The 13813-nt window shown below is 37.6% G+C and overlaps 2 protein-coding genes across 2 annotated transcripts; both read right to left on the bottom strand.

Moving 5' to 3' along the window:
• LOC104777627 lies at positions 6133-7858 on the bottom strand. Its single transcript, XM_010501907.2, has 3 exons — positions 7239-7858; positions 6864-7049; positions 6133-6767 (listed from the first exon to the last, which is right to left on the bottom strand). The coding sequence occupies exons 1-3, from the start codon at positions 7725-7727 to the stop codon at positions 6414-6416; spliced, it is 1029 nt and encodes a 342-aa protein (XP_010500209.1). The 5' UTR covers positions 7728-7858; the 3' UTR covers positions 6133-6413.
• LOC104779153 lies at positions 11984-13806 on the bottom strand. Its single transcript, XM_010503539.1, has 3 exons — positions 13142-13806; positions 12654-13068; positions 11984-12566 (listed from the first exon to the last, which is right to left on the bottom strand). Exons 1-3 carry the CDS (start codon positions 13763-13765, stop codon positions 12007-12009), a joined length of 1599 nt encoding a protein of 532 aa, XP_010501841.1. The 5' UTR covers positions 13766-13806; the 3' UTR covers positions 11984-12006.

Here is a 13813-nt window from a genome sequence, read left to right as displayed (position 1 = left end):
ACTGGTCTGATTGCATTCACACTGCTGTTTTCTTAATCAATCGAACACCTTCTTTGGTTTTGGACAAAATTTCCCCTTATGAAAAGTTTTTTAAACATAAACCAGATTATAGTTTCCTGAGATCTTTTGGATGCTTATGTTATGCTTCTACTTTGGCTAAGGATAGAAACAGATTCACACCTAGAGCTGAGCCATCTGTATTCTTAGGTTATCCATCTGGTTATAAAGGGTATAAGGTCCTTAATCTTGAGATTAATACGATTCATATCACTCGTAACATCTTTTTTCATGAACATATTTTTCCTTTCAAAAATGTTACTCCATCTCTACCTACTATTGATTTGTTTAGTAAATCGATTCTACCATTACATGTTTCTAGTGAGATTGAATTGATTGATGATACACAATTGTCCTCACCTGCACCACTTCCTGTCTCTGCATCATCATCCTTGTCATCCTCTACTGCTGTTGCTACACCGGATGAGACTGCTACAGCTGCCACAGGACAGGTTGCACAACACAATGATAGACCACGACGGCAAGCTAAGGCTCCAGGTTACTTATCTGACTATCATTGCAATCTTACGAAAACCTCTTTTCTCATCTTACTTCTCTTGATCTTTCTACTCCTGATTCATGTTCTATTGTTGCTCATTTCAATTTTACACAAATTTCTGATACTTTTCTTGATCTAGATCCTCTTGTTGTTTATCCTCTTTCTTATGTTCTTACTTACTCCAAATTGAGTCCTTCGTATCAGTCTTTTGTTCTTTCATGCTCAATTGAATCAGAACCACAGAATTTTAAGCAAGCTATGGCTCATCCTCATTTTCCCAAGGCAATGGATGTGGAGATTGTTGCCGTTGAATTGCTTGGTACTTGGAGTGTTGTATCTTTACCCCCTGGTAAGACAGTGATAGGGTGTAAATGGGTTTATACTATCAAATATAACCCAGATGGATCTATTGACCGTTATAAAGCTCGCCTCGTAGCTAAAGGGTATACTCAGATGAAGGGGATCGATTATATTGATACCTTCTCTCCCGTAACTAAACTAGCAAGTGTGAAACTTGTTTTTGGTTTGGCTGCTATACATGGCTGGACACTTACACAGATGGATGTGACTAACGCTTTTCTTCATGGAAGCTTGGATGAAGAGACCTACATGAGTTTACCTCAAGGCTATACTCCCAAAGGTGGTGCTCCTCTTCCTCCTAATGCGGTTTGTCGGCTCCATAAATCCCTTTATGGTTTAAAGCAGGCTTCTCGCCAGTGGTACCATTGCTTCTCTAGTGTTATTCTCAAAGCAGGCTTCACTCAGTGTCCTAGTGATAATACTCTGTTTGTTAGACAACGATGGACACGATTTATTGCTCTCTTGGTGTACGTTGATGACATCATGATTGCATCTAACAATGATGTAGATTTACATGATCTTAAGGTTGTTCTACATGCTGCTTTCAAAATCAAGGATATGAGAGCACCTAAGTTCTTCTTGGGGCTAGAAATTGCCCGTAACAGCTCTGGAATCTCTGTTTGTCAACGCAAATATGCTCTTGATAAATTGGCTTCGACTGGCTTGTTGGCTTGCAAGCCTTGCAGTGTGCCAATGAATCCTAACGTGCATCTGACAAAGGACACGGGAACTCCTCTTGAACCGGCTCAGACAACATCATATAGAGAACTCATTGGCCGGTTGCTTTATCTTACCATCACTCGGCCCGATATTACCTTTGCAGTCCACAACCTGAGCCAATTTCTCTCTTGTCCTACGGATACACATCTTCAGGCTGCATATCAGATTTGCCACTATATCAAAGGTAATCCTGGCTAAGGCCTCTTCTATGCTGCTAACTCAGAACCTTGCCTTAATGCTTTTTCTGATGCGGATTGGGGTACTTGTCCTGAGATTATACGGTCGATATCTGGTTTTTGTGTTTATCTGGGCAAGAGCTTGATTAGTTGGAAATCTAAGAAGCAACAGGTGACTAGTCGTAGCAGTACCGAGTCGGAGTATCGAAGTATGGCTCTCGCCACTTGTGAACTTTTGTGGTTAAATCAGCTACTTACAGACTTGAAGGTCACTGTTACATCTCCTGCAATGTTGTTCTGCGATAATAAGTCGGCCATACACATTGCGACTAATCCTGTGTTTCATGAGAGGACGAAACACATTGAAATAGATTGTCACACATTTAGAGATCAGATGAAGAATGGCTTCTTGAAGTTGTTCAGTGTTTCTAGTGCGAATCAACATGCTGACATCTTGACAAAGGCTCTTCAGCCTGGACCCTTTTACTCTTTCCTTGGCCGTATGTCTATATCAAGCCTCTTCCATCCTTCACACTGTTCTGTTTCAGCGGCTTGAGGGGGGTGTATTAGGACAGATACCTGGTTTAATTAACCGGTTTAGTATGNTCATTAGCTAAACAAAAGAAGTTACCATTTGTTTCTCGGAGTAATCTTTCACAATTACCTTTTGATTTCATTCATTTAGATACTTGGGGGCCTTTTTCAGTAGAATCTGTAGAAGGATATCGCTATTTTCTCACCATTGTAGACGATTGTACTCGCATCACCTGGATTTATATGATGAGGAATAAAAATGATGTTCTTTCTATCTTTCCATCTTTTATTAAACATGTTCAAACACATTATAATTATGTTATAAAAGCCATCTATAGTGATAATGCTCCTGAGCTTGGTTTTACTCAATTAGTTAAGGATCATGGCATGATACATCATTTTTCTTGTCCTTATACTCCCCAACAAAACTCTGTTGTGGAACATAAACATCAGCATCTTCTTAATGTTGCTCGTGCTCTCTTGTTTCAGTCCAATGTTCCTTTGTGTTACTGGTCTGATTGCATTCACACTGCTGTTTTCTTAATCAATCGAACACCTTCTTTGGTTTTGGACAAAATTTCCCCTTATGAAAAGTTTTTTAAACATAAACCAGATTATAGTTTCCTGAGATCTTTTGGATGCTTATGTTATGCTTCTACTTTGGCTAAGGATAGAAACAGATTCACACCTAGAGCTGAGCCATCTGTATTCTTAGGTTATCCATCTGGTTATAAAGGGTATAAGGTCCTTAATCTTGAGATTAATACGATTCATATCACTCGTAACATCTTTTTTCATGAACATATTTTTCCTTTCAAAAATGTTACTCCATCTCTACCTACTATTGATTTGTTTAGTAAATCGATTCTACCATTACATGTTTCTAGTGAGATTGAATTGATTGATGATACACAATTGTCCTCACCTGCACCACTTCCTGTCTCTGCATCATCATCCTTGTCATCCTCTACTGCTGTTGCTACACCGGATGAGACTGCTACAGCTGCCACAGGACAGGTTGCACAACACAATGATAGACCACGACGGCAAGCTAAGGCTCCAGGTTACTTATCTGACTATCATTGCAATCTTACGAAAACCTCTTTTCTCATCTTACTTCTCTTGATCTTTCTACTCCTGATTCATGTTCTATTGTTGCTCATTTCAATTTTACACAAATTTCTGATACTTTTCTTGATCTAGATCCTCTTGTTGTTTATCCTCTTTCTTATGTTCTTACTTACTCCAAATTGAGTCCTTCGTATCAGTCTTTTGTTCTTTCATGCTCAATTGAATCAGAACCACAGAATTTTAAGCAAGCTATGGCTCATCCTCATTTTCCCAAGGCAATGGATGTGGAGATTGTTGCCGTTGAATTGCTTGGTACTTGGAGTGTTGTATCTTTACCCCCTGGTAAGACAGTGATAGGGTGTAAATGGGTTTATACTATCAAATATAACCCAGATGGATCTATTGACCGTTATAAAGCTCGCCTCGTAGCTAAAGGGTATACTCAGATGAAGGGGATCGATTATATTGATACCTTCTCTCCCGTAACTAAACTAGCAAGTGTGAAACTTGTTTTTGGTTTGGCTGCTATACATGGCTGGACACTTACACAGATGGATGTGACTAACGCTTTTCTTCATGGAAGCTTGGATGAAGAGATCTACATGAGTTTACCTCAAGGCTATACTCCCAAAGGTGGTGCTCCTCTTCCTCCTAATGCGGTTTGTCGGCTCCATAAATCCCTTTATGGTTTAAAGCAGGCTTCTCGCCAGTGGTACCATTGCTTCTCTAGTGTTATTCTCAAAGCAGGCTTCACTCAGTGTCCTAGTGATAATACTCTGTTTGTTAGACAACGATGGACACGATTTATTGCTCTCTTGGTGTACGTTGATGACATCATGATTGCATCTAACAATGATGTAGATTTACATGATCTTAAGGTTGTTCTACATGCTGCTTTCAAAATCAAGGATATGAGAGCACCTAAGTTCTTCTTGGGGCTAGAAATTGCCCGTAACAGCTCTGGAATCTCTGTTTGTCAACGCAAATATGCTCTTGATAAATTGGCTTCGACTGGCTTGTTGGCTTGCAAGCCTTGCAGTGTGCCAATGAATCCTAACGTGCATCTGACAAAGGACACGGGAACTCCTCTTGAACCGGCTCAGACAACATCATATAGAGAACTCATTGGCCGGTTGCTTTATCTTACCATCACTCGGCCCGATATTACCTTTGCAGTCCACAACCTGAGCCAATTTCTCTCTTGTCCTACGGATACACATCTTCAGGCTGCATATCAGATTTGCCACTATATCAAAGGTAATCCTGGCTAAGGCCTCTTCTATGCTGCTAACTCAGAACCTTGCCTTAATGCTTTTTCTGATGCGGATTGGGGTACTTGTCCTGAGATTATACGGTCGATATCTGGTTTTTGTGTTTATCTGGGCAAGAGCTTGATTAGTTGGAAATCTAAGAAGTAACAGGTGACTAGTCGTAGTAGTACCGAGTCTGAGTATCGAAGTATGGCTCTCGCCACTTGGGAACTTTTGTGGTTAAATCAGCTACTTACAGACTTGAAGATCACTGATACATCTCCTGCAAAGTTGTTCTGCAATAATAAGCCAACCATACACATTGCGACTAATCCTGTATTTCATGAGAGAACGAAACACATTGAAATAGATTGTCACATAGTTAGAGATCAGATGAAGAATGGCTTCTTGAAGTTGTTCAGTGTTTCCAGTGCGAATCAACATGCTGACATCTTGACAAAGGCTCTTCAGCCTGGACCCTTTTACTCTTTCCTTGGCCGTATGTCTATATCAAGCCTCTTCCATCCTTCACACTGTTCTGTTTCACCGGCTTGAGGGGGGTGTATTAGGACAGATACCTGGTTTAATTAACCGGTTTAGTATGTTATATAGTTTATGTAGGATTAAGCCTCATTTCACTTAATCATACTCTTGTATATAAACTGTGGTAATCACACATTTACAGCTTAATGAGAATTTAGTTTTATTCAGTTAGTATCTTTTTCTTCAAAACTTAATACCTAAGTATTTATTGAGTTAGTGTCCTACATCGAAGATAAAAATTCGCACAAGCGAACTGAAAAAGATGAAGAAGATGTTGATGAAGAAGAGTAATCATTATATCATATCCGTTGTAGGTGTTCTTGTAATAGTATTAATCTTATTAAGATAGGGCAAAATATATATTTTTTTAAAGTTAAATTCAGAAGCATAAGTTTGCTTATTATAGGAAGCTTAAACTAGTACTGAAATAGATGATCATACAAAACTGTTTTTAGGGATCTTTGGCTCACATAAGTGGAAATATACAGTAAGAATTCAAGATTTGTGTTTATATATGTTGTCTAACATAAAGAAGAGGCAATTACACATATATCCTGCATTTAGCGATCTTTAGCTAACGTCTTTTATTATGTTTAAATCCTTGATCGACATATTGTGTGCGATAGTGCTTCATGATGGTTAGCTTCGGAAATACCTAAATATAAAAGAACACAACGCAATCCAATCTTATGTGTTAAAATTTATAACAACATTAGTGTTACACTTAAACGGTTGAGCTTAGTAAAGATTTGGTTACAGAAACAAACAAAAAAATGGTTACAGTTGCTACATACTAGAGAGAGAAAAAAACAAGAATTCAAGAGGTGATTGTCAAGTAGTACGTTTTGCTTTTCAAAGTAGGTAATTCTGTTTCTATAAAGATCCTCGTAATTTAGACTTAAGAATTCACATATTTAAAAAAGAAACAAAAAAATAAATAAAATGTGATTTCCTCGTGTTTTTCCAGTGCAATCGTACACACAATAATAAAATTAATATATTTTCCACAGACAGATATAAACCACTCATGTAAATAAATTAAAGTAAAGGCCACCGACGATTCGATGCTTCTTCTCTCCTTCGGGCACCTCTACGTAGCTGCCCCAGACAACCCAAAATACTGCCCGTTGAGCTGTAAATCACGTTACACTATACGACATCGTTTTTGCGCCTACTAATTTTTTTCCTTCAGGTTCTCTCTCTTCAAACTGTAGTGACGGTGCAATTCTTGGTGATGGCTATATGCTTGTTAAGATTCTTGTGTTCGAAGTTGATGTCACACTCTATCTTCTTGTAGAACTTTGGCTGCACTAACTTCCCCAACACGTAAGCCCGTGACCGAACAATGAAACTGAGCGTCATTGGCACCGGTGCTGGTGGTGCTGGCGGGTCAGGAATAACAACAGGAGCTCCTTTCTTCTTCTTTGGTTTGGGTAGTGGAGCTGGAGGCGCCGGTGGAAGTAAAGTCGAACCACTTCCATATAATGGAATCTTCTCTCCTGTCACATGCACCACCACTGTACTGTGACTATTCCTTGACTGATAAAATTTCTTGATCTGCATTTCACAATCCAAAACCCATTTGGTCATATGATTCATAACAATCGACAAATCAACACTACTATATATTCAATGGAATTGGAGAAAACTTACGGATCCGGAACCGATTTTGATCTGAGAGAAGCTAAGATCAATAGGAGTAGAGGTAACATGAACACCAAAGAATGTTCCAGTGTTCTTATACAACATTCTCAGAGTAGCGTTCATTGTGATCATATCAGTTCCTACACCACCAGCATCTTGACCAGCTTGGACCTTAAGCGTCTCAAACGTTATACTCTGCAAAAAAAATTCCAAATCACCAAAAACTCAAACAGTTCAGCTCAGATCTAACAAATTTAGTATCTAAACTTGACTTTAAACGCTTAAATCTCTAAAGATCTGTTAAATTAGAGCAAGAAACACAAATCTGAATTCAACATTTCAAGATCTGAATCAACTAAGAAATGAGCTAAAATTGAAACTCACCTTGACAGTGATCTTAGGTTTCTGAGGTTTAGCAGCACCGTAAAGAATCAAAGAGAAGAGACCAAAGAGAATGAAGAAACCAACGATGAAAGCCAAAACATAGCAGCGACGAGGAACACCACCGTCTCTATCACCATCATCTAACAAACCTTCTTCTTCAATCACAGCACACTCTTTCCACTGCTTCTCTCCGCCGTGACCTTTCCGTTTAGAACCGTCGTTAGGGTTGACTTTTCTAGATCCAGGTTTCAGAGAGCCTGAGAATCGGCTAGAAGACGATTCGCGAGAGTGACGACCCATAGATGATTGAGAATGCGGAGGAGATCCCATAGGACTAAGCACCGGAGTTGAGTGAAACGAAGTCGCGGTTTTTTCTCCGTCGTGAGAGTCGCGTGACGGTGATTGGACATAGTAGACTGGTCTACGTGGAGATCTGGCTGGTGATGAAGCTGCGATGCTTGTTACCTCGGAATCAGTTTTGGCGTGCATGTTTTTTTTTTTTTTCCGATTTGGGAAGATGGGAGGAGCACGACGAAGAAGGTTTTGGTTCTTTGAGAAGTGTGGGAGAAGAGAGGCAAAAAGAGGAAAGTGTAATAAAAACTCTGAGATGTCTGTTGTCAAAATGAGTGGGACTTTGAAGGCCTTTGTTAATTTTGTTTTTTTTTTTTTTTTACCTAAACGCGTTCGTCATTATATAATTATGCAATATATGATTAGTTTTTTAAATTTTTGACAATGACACAAATTTGTCTTAAAATTATAATTAATATTTGTTTTGACAATAATTGGCAGAAAACATAGGTTTTATTCCACATAAAAATCAGATTTAATCTATAATATAGTTTTAATTTATTCTTAAAGCTTTTTTCTTACTTAACATATATTTTTCAACATAAAAGTTTATTGTCCGAAAGATTTTCCTTTTTCTTTAAACTTCCATTTTTAATTGCTTGACAATTAAGTTTTTTTTTTTTCGTATATTATATATTTTAGTGTGGTTAGTAATTAGAAGAAGGGATGGATATGTACATATGAAACTTTAGTAGATGTGTAAAAGAAGCCTTATCTACTTCGGTACCATTTACACAAGTGTGAAGTTTACAAATTTTATTTTATATAACTTCTCTCAACTGGTTACTTTGTGTTAAAAAAAAAACAAATGATTTTTTAATGGGAAATTGCATCATATACCCATAAAATGAATTATAATTCACCAACTGACTATTGTAACCACTAAGAATGCATAGAGATTATATTTTCTATATTATTTACCTCTTTAGTCCTATTGCATAATCAACAGTTGTCTACTCTCTCTTTCATCTATACCTTATTGAAGTTGAAAAGACATATGTCTCGCATCCCGCCTGAAGCAAGGGCTGACGTGTTACACCTCTTCGCGGATATTGTTTTACGCCGCTCCGGAAAAAAATAAAAGCTCGACGGCGAGGAACCTACTTGCAGAGTCCGAGAGATATAAACGGAATCGAGGTGTTCGCCGACGATTCTTTGAGAAACCGGCGTCAATTGCCATTCGGCGAGGGGGCGTAGTAGTTGTCAGGATTTCCGATTAGGTGTTTTGTGACTCGTCTCAAAACTAAAACGAGTGTAATATGTGGTTTTCTCCAACTCCACAGCGACCGTAATATGTGGAGTATCTGTTTGTCGCAATAGAGTAGTCGAATATTTGATGTCTCATGATTGACCATTCGGTTTAGTTTGAGTACACTTTGATTCCTTATTCCTTATTATTGATACTTTTCGTTTCGTGGATTTGAAACCTGTATAGCTCAATGAATTTAATGGAATGGTTATTGCTGTCCTATTCTATATTAATCGCTATAGTAAACCATGCCATTTTCACTTTTCCTATACTATATACAATGTATGTAGTAACAAAACCTCATAGTGTGTTCAGGTTTTTACTGCCCGTTAAGACGACCACTTAGAGTAGACTTGTTAATTGTTTGGTATGGGTTGGCAAATTATTATCTTGTAGGGTTTAGTGTCAAACATTAATCAATGTTCATGTTTTACATATACTGTTTGATATTAAACTATGTATGTTTCCGATACTAGAATTGGTTCCAGCATGGTTTTACAATTGTTTGTATTGAATGATATAGAGCTTGTATCAAACACAGTTTTGATAAACAGAAGGTTGATACCCCTGCCTTTGACAACACTAAACCCTAGTGAAAAGTAGTCACTAAACCCCAATTGATTAGTGTTTAACCGGTTTTGGTTTGTTTACGGTTTGGCAGAAATGTTTGGATCCACAAATGTTAACATCTACATTTGGGTTGTCAATATATGATCTTGTAGGGTTTAGTACCTCACATAAACCAAGTGTAAAAGTATGGCATAGACTGTTTCATATCAAGGACTATAAGGTTCAAGTTTCTGCGACGAAACTATACAAACATAGGATTGCTGAACAAACGGTTTACTACCCTATATTTGACAACACTAAACCCTAGTACAGAGCTGATACTAAACCCCATATGGTATGCGATGGACCGTTGTCAATTTCAATTCGGTGTAACATACTAGCTTTCGTGAAACCTAACCTGCTCGGGGTTACTAGAAGATGTTGAGACGAAACTAGTGATGGACCTTCCTAAAAAAGTACTTGAATACACTTCCAGTTTTTACAGCACTGTTAAGGCGACCTGACTACTCTATGTAAGGAAGAAAGAACAGGTTCGTCTTTGCTCTGTAAATTAAAATTTGAACTGTAAATATTAACTCACAGTTATGTTAATGATTTGACATAATTTCATTTAAGCTTGGTCACTAGAAACATAGCCGAGTAGCATGCCATGTCCACTCCAAAAACCACCACCTTGCATGCGCGTGTATGCCACTTGGACCTAAAATGGTAATCTGGATTAAGTGTGCTATATTCTTAATATGTTATCAGAAATTGGTCACTACGCAAATTCACCCTTTTTTAATCTTTGATACACGACATTAATAAACAATTATATAGATTGTCGGTCATTGTTCAGATGGCAAAATTACAATGAGTCAGTCCGTTTATTGCAAATGGAGAGTTTCGGGTCCGTTTATTAAATATTTGATATTTTCAAGTAGATTAATTCAGGCATGCCATATAATTTAAAAACAATTTAGTTGTTGTGTAGCTTTCATATGATCATGACTAATTGACTTAATGAAACAAATTAAATTAAATTAATTTAAATTCAAATTCAGTTTTTTTTATATATGAATTACGAGGTTAAAATTATCGATTATTAATCATCCGAATTCTTTAATCTACTGACAAAAAAAAAAGAAAAAAAATAGTCAAAATTATATAATTATCAGTTTGCTAAAAAAGAAGGCAAAAAATTATTTTTGAAGCACCGACAAACATAACACCAAGTCTGAAAAACATGACTGGACTGTAACATTTGAAAGTCATGACTCATGTAAAAGATGACTGAAATCAACCCATAGATAGTCTAATCCACGTCAGATTAAGGTTAATAAACTTTACTATTCTTAAATGGGTTATAAACACTCTGAGATAATATATATATATATATATATATATATATTGACACAATCTTATAGATGTTTATACTGTTGTTAAACACTTGATAATTCATAGAAAGAGTATCTAAACCTAAATAACATAAAAGTCCAATATTTTGAATTTTTAATCAACAGTAAAGTTTGATTATATTTACCCCTCAAAACTACCATATCGTACCGAATATCCCTTGAACTTTGACCTCCTAATAGAACCCCTTCCATCTTATATCCTCTTTCTATTTCCCCCCGAATTAATACTTCTATGTCTATTTCCCCATCCGTCTGGGTTTACACGGTTTTGTTAGTAAACCCGATAGAAATCCATCTTAAACCGGTCTGGAAGCAATTTATAACCGGGTAACATTTAGAACCCGACCCGATTACTTCTTCTTCTTTCTTTTAAAACGAAAACCCCCAAATTCTTACTCCACTAAGAACCCTAAAAATCTAAATTGAAAAGATCCAAATTTCTGTCTTTTTCTCTCAAAATCATGAGTAATATTTCTGGGTCTTCGAGTAGGTCGACAAATGTCCGCGAAAGAGGTAGAGTTGTTGGTGTACCTAAGAGATGCTGGTGTGGAGAAGCAATTGTGGCCAAAATGTCAAAATCCGACCATAACCCAAATCGACGATACTTTCGTTGTGTGTATGCAACTGGAAATAAGGTAATACGAAGTAGAACTTATTATTTGGCTTATGAATATTGATAAGGTTCTAAACGATAACCAAATGAATTGTCCATGGTGTAGCTTATGAATGACAATCACGTTTTCAAGTGGGTCGATGAGGCTTTGTTGGATGAGGTGGAGGCAATGAAAGAGTTCATATCAGAGACAATGAAAGTTGAGAAGAAGATGCAAATGGAGCTTGAGAAAGAGATATTTGAGAGGATTGAAGATGTAAAAGCTGAATTTAAATTTAGGATGAATAGGATGATAATTGTTTTAGTATTAGGTTGTATGATCATATTTGGTCTAGTTAAGCTAATATGATGACATTGTATGTTGTTTTCTATGTTTGTTTTGTATGAGACAAAATGTTTTTAAGAGATGATGTTATCTTGTTTCAAAATACATTCATGTTCAAAAGGGAAGAGTACATCCTTACATAGTTAATAATAAGGTTCAAAAGATTGGACTTGACCATACTAAGGCAAAACAAGATATGTTCTGAAACAGGTCATAAAACCAAAAAAAAAACAGTCCTACTTATGCTAATCCTCCATCCCACATTATTTCTCTTGAGTGAGACAACCTTGAGAAGATTCCACTTGTGTTGTATTCTTCTTATTCTTCTTCTTCTGGTGGTACCTACAGTTATGATCAGCTGCACCACAAATCCCACAATGCATGATTCTTTTCTTTTGCTTTGGTTGCTTCTTGGTAGGTGACTCATTAACACCTTTCTTCCTCTTCTTGTCGATCTTCTCATCGTCCGGCTTTGGAGGTGGATACACATTCTCACCCCCAGTGGAAGGCCAAAAGCGTGGACCTCTTTGTGGAACAAGCCCGTCTGTGTAGTTCTGTCTCCACTTAGCAGTTCTGAACCATTCACACACATAGTCTTCAGCTACCAATGTCTTCTTGATCATCAGTCCGTAAGCATGTTCGCATGGGATTCCACAAATCTGAAACTTCATGCAGGTACAAGTTCTGGCATTTAAACAAACTCGGTGTTTATCGTATCCCAAGTAAACTTCATACGCTCCATTTGTGCTGGGAGATACAAAGCATGTAGAAGCTGCCTTATGCTCATCAGCAAGGAAACGGGTCACATAAGGAGTGCATAATCCTGCCACATCCGACCATATAGAGTACATATAAATGAATTAGAATAAAACATATAAATGAATAAGAATAAGAGTGTAGTCTTACTAACCTTCATGTGAATAAGAAATAGCAGACCGTTTAGCAATTCGAACCATGGCAAGCCTTCTAACAGTCTCCAACATAGCCACAAATGGTTTCTCTCTCGCCTTGTTGATTGTATTGTTGAAAGACTCCACTGAGTTGTTTTCAACATCCTCACAATAGCTGCCAATCTTGTGGAATGCCCTACACCATGTCTTTGGTTTAGTCTTCATGACATCTTCATAGACCTTGCTATCATATGCGTGAATCCTCTCCAATCTCTCTTCGTAATCTCTAGTGTTGTAGCTCCAAGCTAGATCCCAAAGCAGTTTCTTCAATTGCTTCTTGTCTGGATGAGTCTTCTTTAGGTTACCATAAATGTGCCTAACACATTTACGATGCTCAATCTTTGGTAATTCTAACTCAACAGCCTTAATCAATCCCTGAAACAAAGTTAAATTCATTAGAAACTGATCCAAATCACACAAAGCATAAAACATAACAAAAAAAAAAAACCTTTTGGCGATCAGAAACCATAATGTAACCATCTCCATCACCTAACTCCAAGTCTATCTTCAGCCTATTCACAAACCAGCTCCAATTATCTGTGTTCTCAACCTGAACAACACTCCATGCTATTGGATAGATAGCATTGTCTGCATCTCTTCCTAAAGCCACCAACAACTGACCCTTAATCTTTTCCTTCAAGAAGCAACCATCAACCCCAATTAGTGGCCTGCAGGTTTTTTTCCATGTTTTCCTAAGAACATCAAAGCAGACATAGAATCGCTTAAACACATCATGACCAGCGTCATTCTTCACCGTATCAATCTCTACCACAGACCCTTGATTTGCTTCCAATATCTCAGCTCCATAGTCTCGAAGACGTTCAAATTGAGTGTCATATTCACTCGCTATCCATGCCAATGCCTTTCTCCTAGCAGCTTGACATTGACCTCTCGTAGCTGATATCTTCCACTTCTCCATTATGGTCTGTTCCATCTTTAAAGGCATGTAATAATCTGGTTCTTCTCTAATCTTATCAAGAAATAACCTAGCTATGACTGGGACCTTAAACATCTCACATTCTCCATTAGGCACACAAACATGGGTGTTCGTGTACTTCGTAATCCTCCACATCGACTCATTATGAAGAGACGCAGCATAAACTTTCCATTGACATTTTCC

The sequence above is a fragment of the Camelina sativa genome, chromosome 3 (genome assembly GCF_000633955.1).
Source record: "Camelina sativa cultivar DH55 chromosome 3, Cs, whole genome shotgun sequence".
Classification (NCBI taxonomy): Eukaryota; Viridiplantae; Streptophyta; class Magnoliopsida; order Brassicales; family Brassicaceae; genus Camelina; species Camelina sativa.
This window is presented reverse-complemented; position numbering and strand designations above follow the sequence as displayed.

Coding starts and splice junctions, on each gene's coding strand:
- LOC104779153 (XM_010503539.1), bottom strand. CDS start 13,765: ATGTGGAGGATTACGAAGTACACGAACACCCATGTTTGTGTGCCTAAT. Junction 13,069..13,141: donor TGGTTTCTGATCGCCAAAAG/GTTTTTTTTTTT, acceptor ACTTTGTTTCAG/GGATTGATTAAGGCTGTTGA. Junction 12,567..12,653: donor TATTTCTTATTCACATGAAG/GTTAGTAAGACT, acceptor CGGATGTGGCAG/GATTATGCACTCCTTATGTG.
- LOC104777627 (XM_010501907.2), bottom strand. CDS start 7,727: ATGCACGCCAAAACTGATTCCGAGGTAACAAGCATCGCAGCTTCATCA. Junction 7,050..7,238: donor AACCTAAGATCACTGTCAAG/GTGAGTTTCAAT, acceptor TTTTTTTTGCAG/AGTATAACGTTTGAGACGCT. Junction 6,768..6,863: donor TCAAAATCGGTTCCGGATCC/GTAAGTTTTCTC, acceptor TGTGAAATGCAG/ATCAAGAAATTTTATCAGTC.